Source organism: Eptesicus fuscus, chromosome 15 (genome assembly GCF_027574615.1).
Source record: "Eptesicus fuscus isolate TK198812 chromosome 15, DD_ASM_mEF_20220401, whole genome shotgun sequence".
Lineage (NCBI taxonomy): Eukaryota > Metazoa > Chordata > Mammalia > Chiroptera > Vespertilionidae > Eptesicus > Eptesicus fuscus.
In genome coordinates, this window is record NC_072487.1 from 47,244,775 (window position 1) to 47,267,308 (window position 22,534).

General features: G+C 38.7%; 1 protein-coding gene across 1 annotated transcript in view; it reads right to left on the bottom strand.

Moving 5' to 3' along the window:
- The window catches only part of AGTPBP1 (ATP/GTP binding carboxypeptidase 1), a 110,391-nt gene that overhangs the window by 83,099 nt on the left and 4,758 nt on the right, over positions 1–22,534 (bottom strand). Inside the window, exons 2-3 of the mRNA XM_054727090.1 lie at positions 10,518–10,582; positions 1,461–1,585 (exon numbers count right to left, since the gene is read on the bottom strand). Of these exons, the coding sequence (XP_054583065.1) occupies positions 1,461–1,585; positions 10,518–10,549 (157 nt within the window). The 5' untranslated portion in view covers positions 10,550–10,582. The remainder of the gene's footprint in view (positions 1–1,460; positions 1,586–10,517; positions 10,583–22,534) is intronic.

Genomic DNA, 22,534 nt, shown 5'->3' on the forward strand with positions numbered 1-22,534 from the left:
GAAGTCGGTTTTCAGCTCTCAAAAGAAATTTCAATCGTTGTACTGTTGATATTTGGCTCTGTTGACTAATGAGTTTGCCAACCACTGGGCTAGGGCAATGCTTTGTTTTTGTTGGTGTTTTGTTTTGAGGATAATACAGTGAATATACCTCGTATACCTATCTTTGCACTAATACAATGAACATCCTTATACATTTGCCTTAGTTGATAAGCATAATATTTCCAAAGGCTAGAATCTAGTACAACCACTTTCTGAATTAGAAGGTGCAGGTATTTTAGATTTTGCTAGAAATAAATACATTCTATTAGTGACCCCTCCTGTGTTTTGGGGTGCTATCAACTACCCATTAAACACAGGGGTTACATAGGATATTATAAAAGAAATTAAGGGCCTGTCACCACAAAGAAAGATCAATAGATACTGAGCTCCTGGACACTGTAAATGCCTGCTAAACATCTTATTTCAGTGACCTGAACCTCCAGAATAATGAAATAATAAAAAATTAATTAAAATATTAATTGTGAATTGTCTGGACCTTCATTTTAACAGAACGTCTTCAGTGTCATTGTTAAATATTAAGGTGGCTGCAGTTTTACCTTTATTTGAAAAAAGAAAAATCAGGTTTGCCATTTTTGTGTGTGTGTGTTTTTTAAATCAAGTACAGGTTTTAGAATATTGTTTTAGCATCTATTGAGATAATCACATGGGTTTTATTTGACCTGTTCAAATAATGTTATGGAATATATTTCCTAATATTAAAACATTTTACACTCCTGAAATAAGTGCACTTTAGCAATGATATTCATCTTTCAATGTATAATTAGACTTAATTCAGTAATATTTTATTTGGGACTTTTTACATTTATGTTCCTAAGTGCAAAGTCAACACTTTTTTTTCCTCTTGTACACTATCAAGGTTTTGATACCAATTCAGTACTGGCTTCATATAATAAAGGTATCACTTATTAAACACTTTTAACCTTCTTTTTACATACTTCTCATGTAATACACATTAATAATCACATGATATTTCTCATCTCTATTTCAGACATGGTACAACTAAGTCCTCGAGATTCAATACTTCCTTAAGGTCACCCAGGCACTGAATGACAGAGCCTGCATTTCAAAGCAGGAACCACGCTAATAACCAATGTTCTCTGCTACCTGACATCTTCTGTCAACATTCTAGTGCAAGTAGCACTGGAATTAGGTATTACTTGAAACTTGATGTGGGGAGAGGATGGAGGGATTCATCCATACCTAAAATCATAATCATTTCCTAGAAACAATGCTTTGAAAATTAATTTCTTGCACAGCTATTCCATTTTCTACTTCTTGAGTCTATTGGAGGAAGTTTGATTTTTACGGAAAATCGTTTATCAAAAGTTTAAACATTATTAGCTGCCTCCACTGTTAAAGAGTTTAAAAAGCATTTCCAAAACAAGAGGTTAAAAGCTCACCTTGACTTTGAGCCAGATGAAGAATTTTTGATGTAACATATCTGGCAGTATCTGATTCTGTAGGTTCAGTACTGATCTTCTCCAGCTGAGCGAGGAGTCCGACAACCCGAGAGTTATTGGTAAGGCTAAAAAGAATGTTACTTTATATTAGGGCACAGCAAGATCACTGTTTTTACACTAAGTGAAATGGGAAGTTTCGAGCAGACGAGTGATGCCCTCTGACATGCCTTTATTAGACAATTGCACACATCACATTTGTAAGTTTTATTACTTGGGTGATTGGTACAAGGTGTTCATTATATTACTAGAGGCCTGGTGCACGAATCCGTGCACCAGTGGGGTCCATCAGCCTGGCCTGTGGGATTGGGCTGAAACCGGCTCTCTGACATCCCGGATTGCGAGAGGGCACAGGCCAGGCCGAGGGACTCCACTGGTGCACCATCGGGGCCAGGGAGGAAGGTAGGAGGGCTCCAGGGCATGTCCATCCTGTCTCACTCAGTCCCAATCGGCTGGGCCCCAGCAGCAGGCTAACCTACCAGTCAGAGCATCTGCCCCCTGGTGGTCAGTGCATGTCATAGTGAGCAGTTGTGTGGCCTTAGCATATCATTAGCATATTATGCTTTGATTGGTTGAACGGATGACCAGACAACTGGATACTTAGCATATTAGGCTTTTATTATATAGGATGCTCTATACTTTCTGGTTTTCAGAAATATTTCATATTTTTAATAAATAATTCTGTAGTGAGAAAAATAAGTTACTTGTTTAAGTTTTTATATATTTTCTTTTTCTTCCAATATTGCAAGAGATAAATGATTCCTTAAAACTGTTACCATAAATCTGAATGAGCAAAAACATTAGCATTATAAAAAATTCCAAACATGAACAAAAGAAGACAAAATAGGAAAATGAACTATCATGTACCTATCACCCAGCTTCAACAATTATCAATTCATGGACCATCTTATTTCACACATGCTTACTTGCAGCCACACACATCCATTGGCTAATTTTGAAGCAAATCTCAGAGAGAAGATTTCCTATGTAAATACTTTGGAATTAATTATCTGTTTTATAAAATAAGAACTCTTTAGAATGTATCTATAATAATAAAAGCATAATATGCTAATTAGACCAGACATCCTTCTGGACGAAGCCGGGGCAGTGAGGGAAGCCAGGGTCCCGGGTGCCAGAGGGAAGCCGGTGCCGGCAGCCGGGGGAAGGAAGGCCTACTCTTGCACGAATTTCATGCATCAGGCCTCTAGTATAACTATAATAGCACTACTATACCAAAAACAATAACAATAATCCTTTAACATCAAATTCTAATTTCCAAGTTCAAATTTCCCAAATTCATATTCTCTCTCATTTTCTTTAACAGTAAGTTAATTTGTACAAACCACCAGAGACTGAACTCAGAAGAAGAAAATCTACCTGTCTTCCATTAAGTCAAACATTAAGTTTTCAAAAATGTAATAAATCAATAGCACTCTTCTTACTACATTTTGAAATTATAGTTATTTTTAATATAAAATGTTATTGTGTCATTATGCGTTGAGTTTATTATTTTTAAATGGATAATTTTTAATTCCTCACTTTTAATTTATAACATGGTAAATATCAATAGATTAAAAAATCCACATCAACAAAAACTTTTTGGAGTCTTCATTCATTTAAGAGTACAAAGAGATTCTGAGCCAAACCTGTTCTTTTTGAGAGCTCTAGTTCTTTGTGGTGAGAAATTACATTAAGATACCACAGTTTTGCATACTAGGGAAAATACATCTTTACGAGAAATTTGCATTACGGAAACCAAAATTCAGAAACTTACTAATTGAGTGTGTTTTTCTAATTTTATTCAATTATTTTCATGTGTTAATATTTTTAGTAGCTAATAAGACATCTATTTAAAAAAATTCAAAAACACACTAAGCATAACACACATTCGATTTCGTTCCAAATTAAGAGTTTGTTTTGTCAGTAACTCTTAAAATGTTAAATTGTACCACTATAAAAAAACAAAACTTTTGCCCTAGCCAGTTTGGCTCAGTGAATAAAGCGTCAGCCTGTAGACTGAAGAGTCCCAGGTTCAATTCCAGTCAAGGGCACGTAACTCGGTTGCAGGCTCCTCCCCGGCCTAGGCCCTGGTCAGGGCTCGTGCAGGAGGCAACCAATCGATGTGTTTCTCTCACATCGATGTTTCTCTCTGTCTTTCCCTCTCTCTAAAAAATCAATGGAAAAAAATCCTCGGGTGAGGATTTAAAAAAAAAATAAAAATAAAAAAATAAAACTTTCATCTAAGTGACTCCTTTCTGAGAATCATGCTATTACATGGATGGTGGATGAATTTATTTTTTGAAGGAAGGAAAGAAAAAAAAATAGAAATTCAGAACATGGGCATTCCCTTTCTGTACTTTTTTCATCTACAGAATGAAAATTGAACAAATATTCTAAGCCACTACTGACTCAGCTCCAAAATTTAAGGCTGTTGACACTAATGTTGAGAGAATCATAGGTTGAACACCAGAGGGCAGCTATGCCATTTGAATAATTTTTAGACTTTATTAAAAACACACACACACACAATTATATAGCTTTTCAATGAACAAAGCAGAGAATTTTTAAATAAAGAGATGTATCTTCACTGTCTTCCTCTATTTTTTTAGATGAACCAAAATGAGGCTAAGACCAATCTTCAGAGTTACCATTTATAATTCTAACTAGAGATCCCTCAGCCTGGCCTGCAGGGATCAGCCGAAACTGACTCTCCGACATCCCTAAAGGGTACAGGATTCCAAGAGGGCAGCTCTTGGGTAACACACCCTGGAATTGGGCTCCCTCCTCTCTGGTTCCAGGTGCATCACCCAAGAACCACAGCTCCCTAGTCATTGCAGCTTGGCAGCTCCTGCGTTGAGCATCTGACCCCTAGTGGTCAGTGCGCATCATAGCTACTGGTCGGAGCATCTGCCCCTAGTCGTCATTGCACATCATAACTACAGTCATTTAGGATTTTATCCTATATAATAAAGAGGTAATATGCAAATTGACCATCACTCCAACACACAATATGGCCGCCCCCATGTGGTCAAAGATGGCCACCCCCATGTGGACACAAGATGGCCACCACAAGATGGCCGGCAGGGGAGGGCAGTTGGGAATGATCAGGCCAGCAGGGAAGGGCAGTTGGGAGGGACCAGGCCTGCAAAGGAGGGCAGTTGGAGGCAATCAGGTCAGCAGGGGAGGGCAGTTGGGAGGGACCAGACCTGCAAGGGAGGGCAGTTGGGGATGATCAGGCCTGCAGGGAAGGGCAGTTGGGGGGGACCCAGGCCTGCAAGGGAGGGTAGTTGGAGGTGACCAAGCCTGCAGGGAAGGGCAGTTGGGGAGGGACCCAGGCCTGGAAGGGAAGGTAGTTGGGGGGGACCAGGCCAGCAGGGAGGGCAGTTAGGGGCAACCAGGCTGGCAAGAGAGGGCTGTTAGGGGTGACCGGGCCAGCACGGGAGGGCAGTTGGGGGTGATCGGGCCAGCAGGTGAGGGCAGTTGGGGGCAATTAGGCTGGCAGGGAGCAGTTAGGCGTTGATCAGGCTGGCAGAGGAGTGGTTAGTGGGTGATCAGGCTGTCAGGCAGACACGGTTAAGGGCAATCAGGCAGGCAGGCAGGCGAGCGGTTCGGAGAGGGATGTCCGACTGCCCGGTGGGATCGGGCCTAAATGGGCAGTCGGACATCCCTCAAGGAGTCCCAGATTGGAGAGGGTGCAGGCTGGGCTGAGGGACACACACACCCACACACACCCCGTGCACAAATTTTGTGCACTGGGCCTCTAGTATATATAGGATAGATTATTTTATAGTGAGAAAAATCAAAATCCCAGCAGGCTACTGTGTAGAAATGTCAAACTGATGCAACGGAACCTAAAATAGGACAAACTTTGGGGGGGAAAAGAACTAAGTTGGTGGACCAACACTAATTTCGAGATTCATTATAAAGTTATAGTTATCAAGGCAGTGAGGTATCTTCACTATGATAAACATCTAGATCAAGGGAAGAAAACAGAGTCCAAAACAGACCCAAACATAAATGGACATCTAATTTTTTACAAAGGTACCAAGACAATTCAATGGAGAAAGCATAGTCATTCCGAAAATGGTGCTGGTCCATATGCCAAAAAGAACTACCCATACCTCACACCATAAATAAAGTTTAACTCAGAATGGAGCACAAACTTAAATGTTAAAACTATAAAACTTCTATAAGAAAACATAGGTAAACATGGGTTATGCATATCTTTCAATCTACAGCTCTAAAAAGCATCCTATATTATAAAAGTGTAGTATACAAATTGTCCCCTCAACCAAGAATTGTCTGGGAGTTCGACCAGGGGGCGGGGCCAGCCGGGGGGAGGGAGGGAGGCCCCAGCCAGCGGCAGTGGTGGCGGCAGGCAGCCGTGGCAAGGGAAGGAGGCCCTGGCCAGCAGCAGCAGCAGGCGGCCCCGGGGAAAGGTAGGGAGTAGCCAGCTGGCAGCCACTAGGGACCCTACCAGTGCACAAATTTAGTGCACTGGGCCTCTAGTTATCTATAAAAGAACAAATAAACAAAATGGACATCACCTAAATTTAAAAACTTCTCATCTTTTAAAAGACACTCTTAGAATATGAAAAGACTGAAAGAAAATGTCTGCAAATCTATTAAAGGAATTGTATGTATAATAAATAGAAAATTTCACCCAGCTGGTGTGGCTCAGTGGTTGAGCATCAACCAGGGAACCAAGAGATCAAGGTTCAATTCCTATTCAGGGCTCGTGCCTGGGTTGCAGTCTCCAGAAGGAGGAGTACAGGAGGCAGCCAATCGATATTTATCTCTCATCGATGTTTCTATCTCTCTATCCCTCTCCCTTCCTCTCTCTCTAAAAATCAATAAAAACATTTTAATTAAAAAATGAATTCTAAAACTCAATAATAAAAACAACAAACACTCCAATTTTTAAAATGGGAAGAAAATTTGGAAAAATACTTCACCAAATAAGATATGCTGAAAGCAAGTAAGTGCAGGAAAAGATGTTCAACATCATTAGCAATTAGGGAAATGCAAATTAAAATCAGAATGAGATGCCAACACACCCTCTATTGGGATGACTACAATTTTAGAAGAATGACCGTAAGAATTTAAATATTTTAAATGAATGACCATACCAAGCATTGATGAGAATGTAGAAAACTAGAATTTTCATATACTGCGGGAAGAAGTATAAAATATAATGTCTTTGGAAAACAGGTTGTTGGCAGTTTCCTAAAAAGAAACATAGGCCTACTATATTATTCATTCCAGTCCTAGGTATTTGGGCAAGAGAAAAGAAAGCATAAGGCCATACAAATACTAGTACACAAATGTTCCTAACAGCCTTATTTGTAACTAGAGGCCCGATGCACAAAATTCATGCAAGAGTAGGCCTTTCTTCCCCCGGCTACCGGCACCAGCTCCTCTCTGGCACCCGGGACCCGGGCTTCCCTCGCAGCCCCAGCTTTGTCTGGAAGGTTGTCCGGAAGGACATCCAGAAGGACGTCCAGTCTAATTAGCATATTACTCTTTTATTATTATAGATAGCCAAAAACTGGAAACAACCCAAATGTCTAACATATGAGTAAACAAACTGCAGCATATCTAATCCAACAGAATACTTCTTAGTAATAAAAAAAAAAAGGTATAACTGATACAGACTCCACGAGATGAGTTTCAAAATAACTATGCTGAGTAAAAGAAGCCAGTCACACACCCCTACCTCCCACCCCAACCCCCAAAACAAGACATACTGTATAATTCCTTTTATATAAAGTTTTAAAAACACACAAAAATCTGTAGTGACCGAAAATAGACGAGTGATTGCCTAGAGCAGCGGTCGCCAACCAGTCGTCTGCGGACCACTGGTGGTCCATGAGGTCCGAAAGATTGGCCACCACTGACCTAGAGTGAGGGATGAAGCAGGAAGAAAGGATTACAAAAGGGCACCAGGAAACAAATGAGGAATATGTTCAGTATTTTGACTGAGAGAATGGTTTCACAGGTATATATAGGCCAAACTTACCAAACTGTACTCACTATGTATTACTGGTTTATGATAATTATGCCTCAATAAAGTTGTTTAGAAAAATTATAGGTGGTTTTAATAAGTACTCTTGGTATAGTGGATAAGATAGAAACTAAACAAGAGTGGTTGGAGAGTGTGAAATGAAATGTAGATTGCATTTATGGACTATTTCAAAATTTGGGCTTTTAAAAGAATCATATAAATTGGACAGTAAAAGAAGAACAGAGTCTATAAATACTGGAAAGCCCAGATCATTTTTAAATGGTAAGAAATGGAGGAGTTAAAGATTCAAGACAGAAGAATAAATAATAATTAAAAGACCCTGAGAAGAAAGGAGGTATAAAATCTAAAACAGAGGTGACAGTATTAGTCTTCGACAAGAAGAGACAAGCTCTCCTGGAGTAAATGATAATATGGTAAGAAGAGGATGAAATTTAAAAAATGGGAGCATGTAAATTTGGTGTAAGAAATATGAAGATATGGTGAATACAAAATACAATGTACAGATGATGTATTATAGAACTGTACACCTGAAACCTACAGAATTGTATTAACCAATGTCATCCCAATAAATTCAATAAAAAATAATTTTTTTAAGTAATGAGGAAAAAATATAAAAAGTAATGAGGATAATAGATTTATTTTCTCTATGATATCATGAGAAATGGTCATTTGCTGAGGTTATGTATTGATTTATCTGAGGATTTCAAAGGTTTGAGGAATATAAAAGGAAGTATAAAACAGTCATTACAAAATTTGGGAAAATGAACTTTCCAGATAACCACAATAAGAAGATTGCTGGGCTCTGTTCAGGTTGTTAATCAATAATTTTTAATGATCTCTGCCAAGTTCATTCATCTTCCAACATCACTCAGCTGCTCAATAAAGATTTACAGGGAAAGGGCTTTGTCCAGTGGGTGTGATTAAAAACACACACACAAAGTACCCTGGCCAGTGTGGCTCAGTTGGTTGAAATGTTGTCCCCTGTACATTGAAAGGTCGTGGGTTCAATTCCTGATCAGGGCACGTACCTGAGTTGTAGGTTCCATCCCTGGCCCCCATTGGGGTGCGTGCAGGAGGCAACCAATATGTGTCTCTCTCATATAGATTTTCTCTCTCTCTTTTTCTTCCTCCTTCTTTCTCTCCTTTCCACTCTCTAAAATCAATGGAAAAATATCCTCGGATGAGGATTAACCAAAACACACACACACACACACACACACACACACACACACACACACACACAGTGAGATAAAGACATTCCAGGTATTTGCAAGAGTATAATAGAGTCTACACTGAGTAAAAAAGGAGATTTAATGAGAAAACAATAAAAGTCAATAAACTAGAGTTCTGGGTAAGGCAGAACCCTTACAATACAGATATTTGCACAAGTTGAGATAGACAGATGAAAGATTGTTGTTGGAGAATATAAAAAAGTCTGAATTAGTACTTAGAAACGAGAATTTTGCTGATGGTAACCATTTAGGGCATGATCATGACGACGGTGAATGTGATATAGAGAAAATATCTGCCTGCTGTAGCCTTTTTTTTTTCTTAGTCCTCACCTGAGGATATGTTTTTATTGATTTGAGAGAGAGAGAAAGGGGAAAAGAGAAAGAGAGAAAGTGAGAGAGAGAGAGAGAGAGAGAGAGAGAGAGAGAGAGAGAGAGAGAGAAGAGAAACATTGATGGGAGAGAGAAACATCAATGGGTTGTCTATGTGCCCTGACCAGGGATTGAACCCGCAAACTTTTGGCATATGGGACGACACTGCCAACAAACTGAGCCACCCAGCCAGGGCTCTGCTTGCTGTATCTTACAAAACATGTTAATTTGATTTAAATCACCACCCATGGTCTTTAAATCTGCCAATCTAATTCATTCAATTACAACCCTATTTAAACTCAGCAAGTATCGATATCCATCCACCCCTCCAGATTTGCTAAAAAGTAAGAAAGTCCACAGTAGAGATGATGCTTTATCTCAGGAGTCAATGAAAACTTCTCTATAAAGGGCCAGATAGTGTATATATTTTAGGCACTACAGGCCATATAGTCTCTGTCACTACTCAACTTTGCCATGGTAGTACAAAAGTGACCAGACAATCTATAAGTGAAAGAGCATGCTCAATAAAAGTTTATTTACATACACTGAAATCTGAATTTCATGAAATATTTATGTGTCATAAAATATTATATTCTTTTTACTCTTTTTTTCAACCATTTAGAATGGAAAAGCCATTCTTAGCTCACAGGCCATACAAAAACAAGAGGTAGGCCAGATTTGGCCTCCCAGTCATAGTTTGCTGACTTCAGCTTTAACTGAAAAGGTACATCTTAATAAAACAATATAAATACAGTTGATCCCTGAACAATGCAGGAGTGGGGGTAGGTAATCCCACCCCGATGCAGTTGAAAATTTGTAACTTCTGACTCCCCAAAATCTTAGTTGTCCCTAGGTATCCACGGAAGACTGGTTCAAGGAACCCACACGGATACCAAAATCTGCAGATGCTCAAATCCCCTATATAAAATGGCATGGATCAATGCATACATGCATACATGAAAACCCAACTATGGAATGAAAACATTACAGGTATTTACTGAAAAAAATCTGTGGCTCAGATGGTTGAACGTTGACCCATGAACCAGGAGCTCAGAGTTTGATTCCAGGCCAGGGCATATGCCCGGGTTGCAGGAGGCGGCCAATCAATGATTCTCTCTCATCACTGATGTTTCTTTCTATCTCTCCCTTCTTCTCTGAAATCAATAAAAAAATTTTTTTAAATAGAAAAATCGGTATATAAGTGGACCTGTGCAGTTCAAACCCATGCACAGTTCAAAGGTCAACTGTATAACATACTATTAAACATAAATAATATTTTTAAAGTAATGAGTTTCAAATAACTACACAGAATGAGTTTCAAATAACTGTATTATTTCTGTAATTTATACATATTGGTATTTAGAATTACAGTACCTTTTATCTGATACCACTTTTAACTTGCTCATCTTGAGTTACTTCATTTCACCATTGCAGATAATCTAAAAAAAAAAAAAAGTTAATTAAATATAATTCTGTTTTCTATACATTAGATGTCATAACTGCCATACAGCTGAAGGTTTTTATTATGGGAAACACAAGATAACACTGGAAACCAAAGGAGAATATTTGAGTTCTATGTGCTTCTGGCAAGTCACTTCAACGCACAACATGTGACTATTACCTAAAATCAACCAGTAAAACATTACCAGAATCCTAGAGCTACAAAAATGCAAAAACCTAATCTAATACAATTTACGATCTAATGTTCCCATTTCTTTTGCGATAAAATGATCCTTCCTGTTCTAATACTCTTCCTTAAAATACTCAAACCAACAATAGCATCCTGCGATTAGTGTACTTATTGTCCACCAATCACATAAGTACTCAAATACTGCAAATATATGTGATTATTTCTACATGAGAATACTTTTACATTAATACCAAATTGTTCAGACAGAGTAAAAACCTGTAACATCTTATTTAATGCATTTCATGCATATTTTCCTTCAAGCAGTACAGGTTTTATCTTTATAAAGTTCATACTATACATTTTAAAACATTAAATCTTGATTCACAAAATTTTTATAATTTTTGGATTATGTATAAAAATTACACGGTCTGTTTTTAAGTTATAAAAATTTTAAATTGGTGTTCTTTTTTCCAACTGATTTATTTATTTATTTATTTAGATTAATCCTCACCCGAGTATGTTTTTCCATTGATTTTTAGGGAGGGTTGAAGAGAGAGGGAAAGACAGAGAGAGAAATGTCAATGTGAGAGAAACACATCGATTGATTGCCTCCTGCCCGAGCCCTGACCAGGGCCCAGGCCAAGGAGGAGCTTGCAACCAAGGTACGTGCTCTTGACCAGAATCAAACCCGGGACCCTTTGATGTGCAGGCCACACTCTATCCCTGAGCCAAACTGGCTAGGGCTCAATTGACTATTTTGTAATGACTATAAAATCAAAGTAACTTTCCCAATATCCAAGTTACTTAAGACTTAACTGTATATACAAGGGGGGAGGAATCCGATGTGTTTTCAAAAGTGCTGCTGCTGCCAAAAAAGTTACTTCTCGTTGAGTGGTATGTTTCTCTCTGAAACTACATTAGCAGCACATCTTACGTAAAGTTCACTGTAAATTCTGATTTGCAAAAATTAATGCTGGGCGTTTTCATCATTCCTATCTCAACAGTTAAGAAATGATTCAAACTTCCAATTCACAGTAAGATAGCAATTCAGCCACAGGCATTTCTCTCCTCTCCCTCGAAGGACTAGAGCAAAGTAGACAGTCAAGTCCACAGTGACGGAGAGGAAAACGATGGGGAAGGATGGTACTCTGCCCAGAAGAACTCAGGAAACTCATAACTAGGGGAACTGGGAAATACCAACAACAGCAGAGAAATAGACTGCTAAAGAGCTAACTAAAACTTCATAATTGCACATAACTTTTTCCCTCCTCAATATCCCCATGTTCAACACGTCTGGCAAATAATCTTCACCAAAGAAATTGACAACCTCAAAGAAATCTGCCTTCTGAGACTTTCGAGTTCCTCAGGAAAAAGGCCAATTCTCGTCCTCATTATCTTAGGGCTCACCCAGCATGTCCCTTGCGGCGCTTTTTATTTCTGAGGCCTGAGACCAGAGTGCCTCAGAGTAAACAAAGGCCCTTCGTGTTGCTGTGAAAGTTTGTGTTCACTGCAAGTATGGGGTAACAGAAGTGCTGCATTTCACCAAGCTTGTGGTTTTGCCAACCAAAGGTGACAAAGCAAGAAAGAGGCAAAGAAGTTGAGAAGGTAGGCAAGGGAGTATATAATAACTGACCGTGGAATTTAGGTATAATCTACTCATTCCTCTTCATTGGATCATTTTCATCACCATAAAATCATGTTGTTGTTTTTGTGTGTCCTTGGGGCGGGGGGGGGGGGGGAGGGGGGCAGGCTTTCTTGCTCCCAGTTCCCCAGTTCAGCTACTGTCCCATTTCTTCCCTTCTGAAAGCAGAGTTGTTTATATATATTGTCAACAAGTCCTCTCTTCCCGTTCCCTCTTAAACACATTCCAGTCCAGTTTTCCACACACCACTCCATCAACACTGCTAACTGCTCTTGTCAGCAACCAATGATCTAATTTAGTGTTACCAAATCCAACTGTCCATTCTCGGTCTTCATCTTACTAGTTCTATCAGCAGCATTTGATATAGCTGATCACTCCCTCGTCTCGGAAGTACTTGCATCATTTGGACACACTCTGTTTTCTGTCTACTCCACTACCACTCCTTCTAAGCCTCTTTTCCCGGAATGCCCCAAGGCTCAGTTCTCTCTAGTCCTTTCCTACCTCAGGTCTCTTGGTGATCTCATTCAGTCTACTCAACACTTCCACTTAGATCTCTCCTATCACAAACTCAAGGTATCCAAAACTGATCTCCTGACCTTCCCTTCCCTTTCAAGGGTGCTCTAACCTCAGCTTTTCCCAAGGGTAGTTAAAGACAATTCTCTCTCTCCAAGTCTTTACTTCCTCCTTGGCTCCTGTCTTACACCCTGCATCCAACACACCAAGGAGCCCTGATAAGCCCTGGCTAGGTAGCTCAGTTGGTTAGAGCATCATTCTGTTATGCCAAGGTTGCAGGTTCTAGCCCCAGTCAGGGCACATACAAGAATCAAATAATTAATGCATCAATAACTGGAACAACAAGTCGATGTTTCTCTCTCTCCCCCGCCCCTCAAACAAATATCCATTAAAAAAAAAAAAAGTCCTAATAATTCTACTTTTAAAATATAGAATCTGATCACTTTCACCACATCTACTTCTATGATCAAGCCACCATCCTAGTCTCCCTTCTACCTCTGGCTCCCTAGAGTCTGTTTATTCTCAACACAACATCCTGACTGACCTTTTTAAACCCTTGGGGAAAAGAAAGAGAAGAAAACAAAAAACAAAACCAAGAAATATACCCAGTTGCCCCATTTCTAATGCTTTGCTATTAGTGCAAACTTTCTAAAATGTGGACTGACTATATTACAAGGAACCTATACTGTGAAATTTTGGGATTGTCTCATTTGGTTACTTATTATGCCCTTATGTTTTACATTATAACATTTTGTTTACAAATATGCTTCACAATCAAATGTGTCCATTTTTAAGGATGAGGTACAAGAGAAGGGCCAGTGGACAATTTTATGAGTCATTTCACTAAACTAGTGCAACAAAAGACACACACACACACAAAATCCCATCTTGAGAATGAAAACTACTTATCAATAGGTTTACACATAGGCTGGTAATTCAAGTTGTCCCATTCCATTCTTTGTTGTCTCTGGAAAACAACTTTACAAGTATTGCAACAAAGGTTCCAGCAATATTCAAAGGACATTTAACTACAAATTATAGTCATTTAACAAGTTAAAGGTACTATTGGAATCTGAAACATAATGAAGCTTTTATTTTTAAAAAATTATATACAATGAAAAGGCTGGTGTACCAATTTGCATAGTAGCAGAACTTACTAGAAAAGGAAAAGCCATCCAATTGCTGAGAAACTAGTGAGGTCAGAACGTAAAATTACGCCGAGTAAAATGCTTATATGAGATGCAGTAGGAGAAATGTTTAAAGTTCTACAGCATATTAACAGTAAGGTAAGTCAACATATTGACCTGTCACATGATATAAAATACTTATGTAATAAACAGAAAAATATGGTGTGTGTTTTATCCAGATTGATGAATCCAGAGTTTGTAAACTGTAATATATCTAAGATTATACTCTAGATATATTATGCATTCATAAATTATAAAATTTGAGAATAGTAAAATCAGGAAAATTTTTTTGCTACAGAGTGCTTGCTGCCCAAGGTTAACAAAAAACAGGGTATTTAATGTTTTGTCCTCCTATCTGAAAACTAAAAGTCTGTTTGGAAGCACTATGTTGGCATCTGAATTGATAATATCCCATCAATAGCTGGCTCTATATGAAGATTTGCTACTCTTATTAAAAAATTAAAAGTAAAATTAAAAATACCTGACTTCACAACACAGTATTTTCACAGAGAGCTAAGTGTCAAAAACTCTGGGAGGTGAAATTTTTTAAAGTTCTACTTAAAGCTATAAAAATGAAGTGAAATAATTTTCTTTTCAATGAAAGAAAAATACCACATGATCTCACTCATTTATGGAGAGTAAAGAACATTATAAAGTGATGAACAAAAAGATAGATACAGAGACAGTAAAGCATCAAACAGACTTTCAAATTACAGGGGGAAAGTTTGGGAGAGGTGGGGGAGATATGAAATCAAACGAAGGACTTGTATGCATGCATATAAGCATAAACAATGGACGCAAAACTCTGGGGGGTGAGGGCATGTATGGGTGTAGGGTGGGGGGGTAATGGTAAGATATGTACACATATAATACCTCAATAAAAAAATGTAAAAAATAAATAAATAAATAAATAAATAAAGCTATAAAAATGATCAACAAAAAACCTGTACACTCAATAATGTTTAATGAACTACATGGGAACCTGGACAAAGAGCACATAAAACTCCGGCTACACGCAGAAATCCAGCGGCTTAGCAAATGGAGAGTTCTCAACAGGTGTCAGCTGAAAGGTGAATTGCAGGAGCACTTTCACAAGTAGGTCAGAGGATCAAGAGCGGCTACTGAAGCTAGTCACCTTAGCAAGCACTTATCACATGAAACAACTGAACAACTCTCGGCAAGACCTTAGAGAAAATATTTTTACTTCAAGTGACAAGATTCTTGGCTGGGGAAAATCATGTGACAAAGGGAAATCATAAAATGATTGCTACTTGGGCTGGAAAGTGAAAAAGGATCTCTGGACCTTGAGGAGGAAGCATCTTATGTGCCACTTTCTGGCTAGACCCTCAAGATGAGATTTACTGATCTGCCCCTTAAGAAAGTCTGGATTTCTATGGAAGAGCAGTGACCTGCAAATCACAATAAAGAAATGAACATTTTGGCTACAAGTTTTCAACTTTTTATGTAAGAAATTTTTTAGTTGTTTATCAAGATCAAGGAGAAAATCACCTCATGTCAGTTTAAAATGAAATCTGTGAATGGTTATTTCAACTTCAACGAAAGAAAGCAAACACAATTTTCATATGAAAGACATAAATTTCATTATTTATTTTTAGTTTTAAAAAGTAACTGTCTTGTATAAAGCCTTTTCATAAAAGGTCAAATAATCAACACACACACACACATATATATATATAATAATTTGAAACTTATGGAACTATATTTGATCCTCATCATGTCAATCTGTTAAAAAAAAGTTGGGGTGTTTTTTTTTCAAATTCTTATATAAATTCTGTCTTAGGCTATATTTTTATTAACATTATTTTTAGTAGCTTTGTTACTTAGCATTCTCAATAATTTTCATATTGTAAATACATTAATACAAATCAGCTTACAAGTAGTACTGGCCAAGAGACAACAGATGAATGCAACAGAACTGAAAGTCTAGAAATAAACGCATAAATCTATGGCCAAGTGACTTTGGCAAGGGTGCCAAGTCCATTCAATAACAAAAGAACAGATTTTTCTTTGCTGAGATAACTGTATTTCCACATGTAAAGTAATGAAGTTGAACCCCTACTCACAACATATATGAAAATAAAAAAGAATGTTCAGATACATGCTACAACATGAATTAACCTTTAAACATTGTGCTAAATGAAATAAGCCAGAAACAAAACAATGAATATTGAATGTCAATAAAGCATTAGCAGTCATTACGGGAGTACTGTGTTATAAGACCTAGTTATTTTCAAGTACTGTCCTGACCATCCTGAGCTGCACGGGGCCCCAAAGGCCTAATGAGAGTTCTCCCACTCTTGCCACGTGTGCCCCCTCCAGTGGGAAAGGCTCCTCGCCCAGCCAGTTCCACCATCAGCCAAACCAGTTGTACTCGATTGAATCCAAAACCTAATTAGTTTCAGTCCCCTGCCAGCTCTCAGAATTATTCAAACAAACTAATCACAAGCTCCCACAGTGAAGGGATGGGAAGGTTACTTCGTCCTTTTGTTACTACAAAGCCTGTCTCCCACAGACCCTGTGGCTGGTTCACTCTATTCCCATGCGATGTGCAGTATCTTCCTCTCCCAGAAAATTGCTGTCAGTCTCATCTCACCAGTGTCCGGTAGTACCGATTTCAAACTATTTAGGACAGAAGATCCATACTTCACCAAAGGATTATAGGTGATAATAACAATTATTATATCTAAACTTTCTGTTGAAACTAATATCAGAAAGTTTATAGATGTTATACCTTTTATGGAGGAGTTCCCTGAGACCTAGAAATTATTTCATGGATCCTCCAGTGTATAAAGATTGAGAAAGGCTAGTCGAGTCTCTTGTAGGCAGGGCTGGTGCGGACCAGAATAGGTTGGCCCTGGTCCAGTATAGTTCTATAGCTGGTAAGCACAGCAAAAGTCTCCTGATCACACAGCCTCCTGACCAACCACAACAGTTTCCTAATTTTAAAACAAGAGAGTGGTTCTAGCAATGAAGATCTAGGAGCGATTTCACAATTACACAGGAGGCAGGAGGCCTTTTAATCATAAAAGAAACAATTACACACACACACACACACACACACACACACACACACACACACACCTTGGTTTCTCAGTTCTCTGCAGAGGTTTTGGGAGTTGTTCCTTCAAGCTCAACCTAGAGTCTCTTCCTTTAGATCTCCAAACAATTCTGTAAAGCACGTGATACCTGTGCCAGACATTAATTTATTGCCCCTCATCTCCAAATTCACCGTTTGCCTGTTCTGTGAAAATGGATGTATGCCCTCAAAATATTCATTTCTTTGCCAGCTGGCACGATATTAAGCTTTGTCAAAAGAGGACATTGGAAAGACACTGCAGAGAGAGAATTGTGCTTCTGGCTCCAGTTTGCTCACTAGGCTGCAGCAAACAAGGCTTCTGCAGGACCCACTCCTGCAACAAGGATGGCTTTTCCAGCTGCAGGCTCCTGCAGCACACCCGGCGACCCCAACAGGAGGTAGCACAGAGACCGGACCGACATCTCCCCATGAACAGCTTTCCCTGGCACCCTAGAGCCGTGGTCAGCAAACTGCGACTTGCAAGCCACATGCGGCTCTTTGGCCCCTTGAGTGTGGCTCTTACACAAAATACCACGGCCTGGCGAGTCTATTTTGAAGAAGTGGCGTTAGAAGAAGTTTAAGTTTAAAAATTTTGGCTCTCAAAAGAAATTTCAATCGTTGTACTGTTGATATTTGGCTCTGTTGACTAATGAGTTTGCCGACCACTGCCCTAGAGGGTTGATAGCCAGCAAATTCACCACCCACAGCTACTTGCCTTGACCTTGCCCTTTTCCAACAAGGTCTAGGCCCCAGATGGAGAGGGAAATCTACTATCTCAGCCCCACTCTATCTCAGTAACTACTCTTTATATCAGTTTTTCCTATATTCCTTAGAGCTATGTTTACTTCTTACTGGTAAACCCCTCATTGCTCCAATCCCAGTATAGTCAATAATTCTTTTTCTATATATGTATTTTTCTTGATTTCAGAGAGGGAGAGAGAGAAAGAAACATCAATGATGAGAGGGAATCATTGATTCCTTGCACGCCCCCCACGGGGTTCAAGCTTGCAACCCGGGCATGTGCCCTGACCAGGAGTCGAATCATGATCTCCTTGGTTCATAGGTTGATGCTCAACCACTGAGCCATGCTGGCCAGGCTAGTCAATAATCCTATATAATAAGAGGCTAATATGTAAATTGTCCCCTCGGGAGTTTGACTGACTAGTTCAACTGCTCGCTATGATGTGTGCTGACCACCAGGGGACAGCGTGGAACAAAGGAAAGCCCCGGCTGGCAGCTGGCAGCCGGGGAAAGGAAGGCCCCAGCCGGCCCTGATTGCCGGCCAGACCTAGGGACCCGACCCATGCACAAATTTCATGCACCAGGCCTCTAGTCTATATATATATATATATATATATATATATATATATATATATAAATATATATATATATATATATATATATATAAAAGCCTAAGCAACCTTTCGACCAGTAGCTATGACACACACTGACCACCAGGGGCAGACGCTTCGACCAGTAGGTTAGCTTGATGCTGGGGCCCAGCCAATCAGGACTGGGCGAGACAGGCCGGACACGCCCTGGAGCCCTCCTGCATTCCCTCCCCAGCCCCGAAATCCGAGACCCCTCGGGGGATGGCAGGCCAGGCAGAGGGACCCCACAGGTGCACAAATCCGTGCACCGGGCCTCTAGTTCTTTATACAAATATTTTCCTGTTAAATTACAGTGTGGTTTCTATCTCCTGAAAGGACCAAACTGATACATCCCAACAATTCTCTAAGCTCTTTGGTATCTTATGGTAAATAAACCCTTTCTGCTTAAGGTATCTAGAGTAGATTCTGTTCTTTACAACTGAATCTTCACCGTTTTCTTTTTCAATAAAGAAATTTTTAAGGAGTGAGGAATCATACAATATCCTCAGAGATTAGATAAATCTCTGACTTTTTTTTTTTTTTAATTAGGAAGTGAACCCTACCTGGTCTGGCTTGGTGGTTAAGAGCGGCAACTGGTGGACTGAAGGGTCACGAGTTCAATTCCAGTCGAGGGCACGTAACTCGGTTGCAGGCTCTATCCTGGGTCCTGGTCAGAGAGCATGAGGGAGGCAACCAATTAATGTGTCTCTCTCACATCAATGTTTTTCTCTCCCTGTCTCTTCCCCTCCCTTCCACTCTCTCTAAAAATCAATGAAAAAATACCCTCGGGTGAAGATTAACAAAAAATAAGTAAATAAAATTAGAAGTGATACTAATCACTCATAGCCAGGATTAAGATGGCTACTGAGGATTATAGTCCGAGGTTAGTCTATTAAATACTTTAATTATAATATGAATTCCATCTTAGACTATTACCATCCCTGCTTTGCCTAGCTACTATTTAAAAGTTAGTCTACAATAAGATAACACTTCACACCCACTAAAGTGGCTATAATCAATAATAAACAATTAAGATAATAATAAATATTAGCAAGAATGTGAAGAAACTGGAAACCCCATACATTGCTGAAGGGGATGTAAAATGGCAGCTACAATGGAAGTAGTCTAGCAGTGCCTTAAAAGGCTAAACATAAAGTATCCAAATGACTCAAATAGTCCATTTCTAGGTATAACCCCAAAAAATGGAAACCTATATCCACACAAAAACTTATACACAAATGTTCACAGCAGCATTATTCATAGCAACCAAAAAGTGGAAACCCAAATGCCCATCAATGGATAAATGGATAAATAAAATGTGATATATCGACATAGTGTAACATTATTCAGTAATCAAAGGAAACAACGTACTAATATTTGCTACCTAGATGAAACTTGAAAATATTACGTTAAATGGGAAAAGCCAGCCACAAAGCACCACATCATTATATGGTTCCATGTATATAAAATATACAGAATAAGTAAACCTATAGAGACAGATTACTGGTTACCTGGGACTAGGGGAGACAGGGATTAGGGTGGGAGGAGAGGGTAAAGGGGTGCAGAGTTTCTTTTTGAGGTAATAAAAATGTTCTAAAACTGATTGTGATAATGTTGCACAACTCTGTAAATATACTAAAAGCCACTGAACTGCATACTTTAAATGGGAAGATTGTATGGTGAGTTATATCTCAACAAAGCTCTTTAAAGAGGAAAACAAGCTTAGTCTCTGCAGGAACTTTCATAATTCAATGATTTATAAATTAGGATTAGGGACTTATGTCCTCTGTACCTCAATGCCTACTTCCCATGACAAAATACTATGTAATTTTGCACAAAAGCAAAACAACCGACCCACCTGGGTCTTTGGGAGATGTATTCTGAGTTAATTATCCAACAGAAGTTTTTTAAAAAATAATAATAATAAGCTGCCTTTCCCTGCTGATAGTGCTCTCGCAAACATGGTGAACGTTCCTAAAACCCGCTGAGCTTCTGTAAGAAGTGTGGCAAGCATCAACCCCAAAAAGTAACACCGTAGGAGAAGGGCAAGGATTCTCTGTGTGCGCAGGGAAAGCGGTGTTGTGACAGGAAGCGGAGTGGCTTGTGGAGGACAGACTAAGCCGATTTTCTGAAAAAAAGGCTAAAACTACAAAGAAGATTTCGCTGAGGCTTGAATGCATTGACCCCAACTGCAGATCTAAGAGATTTCTGGCTATTAAGAGATGCAAGCATTTTTAACTGGGAGGACATAAGAAGAGAAAGGGTCAAGTGATCCAGCTCTAAGCTTAATATTTTGTTTTACTATATGACAATAAAATCTTGATATGTTCGCTTCAAAAAAATAAAAAGCTACATTAAAAATCTATGCAGTCACCTAAAAATCCACAGCATACATTACCCTAAACTGGAGGAGGGGTCTGTATAGTGCTCTTATATATTTAACGATGATCTGTACTAAAATTATATATGGGAATTTGACTTTAGCAGAAAATCATACAGCAAAATCAACTTCCTCAAGCTAGCCCATGCATAAGGAAAAGCAAGCAATTGTGTCTACTCTAGCTCAAGAAAAGTACCAAATTTTAGATCTGAATTTTTGAGATTTTCCTCAAGTAGAATAAGTTCCAGAGCCCAGGGAATCTAAAAACTGAAAACTTCAATTCTCACTAGCTTAAGCCTGAAATCAAGCCCATGAGCTAAGTCAATAAGCGTGCACACACACCAGGCATCAGAATTTCATACACATAAGCTGTCCTAATTTTCATTCCACAAACAATCCATGGAAGAAATTCTGACACACAGCCCAAACCTAAAGTCATATATTCTAGATATATAAATACTTCAAATATACATGGTTTTTAATTTATTTCAAGTTTAAACTGCTTTTAAAAAAAAAAAAAGTGAAAAGAAACATACACTGTTCACACTCCAAAGTCCCATCTAAATCTTGTAAATTCAATCTGAGGAAATATGATTCCCTTCTGACTTGCCCTGACTAAACAACTTGGTCCAGTTCCCATTCCACCAGAACAACATCACTATTTCACTCTCATCTATTTACAAACAGGTCTTCCTACAAGATACCGTGAGACAAAAAACTTCCACTGCTTAAAAACATTTAAGAAACATTTCTCTCGTTAACAATGAAAGCCTTTGCTATTAAATACCATATTGTTCCTGTTGGAGTGGGAGCGGGCAACCAGGAAAAGACCACAGCTAAAGAATATCTGGGTAGCTGGTTCCGCCACAGGAGACGGGGAGACAGCTACACTGAATACAAATCATCTTTTGTTGACTTTCTCTAATTGTTTCGCCATCTGAAATGAATAAATCACTCGTGAGAACATAAGGGAGCTAACTATTATTCCCCCACACCAACTATATCAAATGTGAGAAAAACTGCAACCGAGTGTTTAATAAGAAACAACCCAAAGAATATGCCCATCATACCCTTGGCAGCATCATTAAAGAAAAAAGTGAGAAACTCTGAGGGAAGGAGGTCAAAATATCTGTTTTGTTATTAAAGAAAGGAAGAGTAATCGTCCCAGCAATAGGCAGAAAGACTAATACCATTTAAATTAAGAGAGAAATACTTACGGTGAACATGGTCTGTGTATATTAACCTATTCTAAATTACTATGTTAAAGTAGACTTTTTTTTCATCTAGTCACCTGACTCATATGACATCCAATTATTAGTTTATGAATGTGTTAGCCCAACTGTAAACAGGCAAATTTATTTCACATATATTACTGTCATTAACTTGATCAAAAAATGTGGGTAAGAATAAACCTATAAAAAGATTATACTTTTTACCTTTCCTCATCATGCATCCTCATTAAGAACACAAGTTTGGATGTTTCACACATTTCTCCACAAAAGACATTCTGGCACTTATAAAGGTCTCATTTGCTCTGCTATGTGATTCCTTAATTATACTAAAAGTTATAGG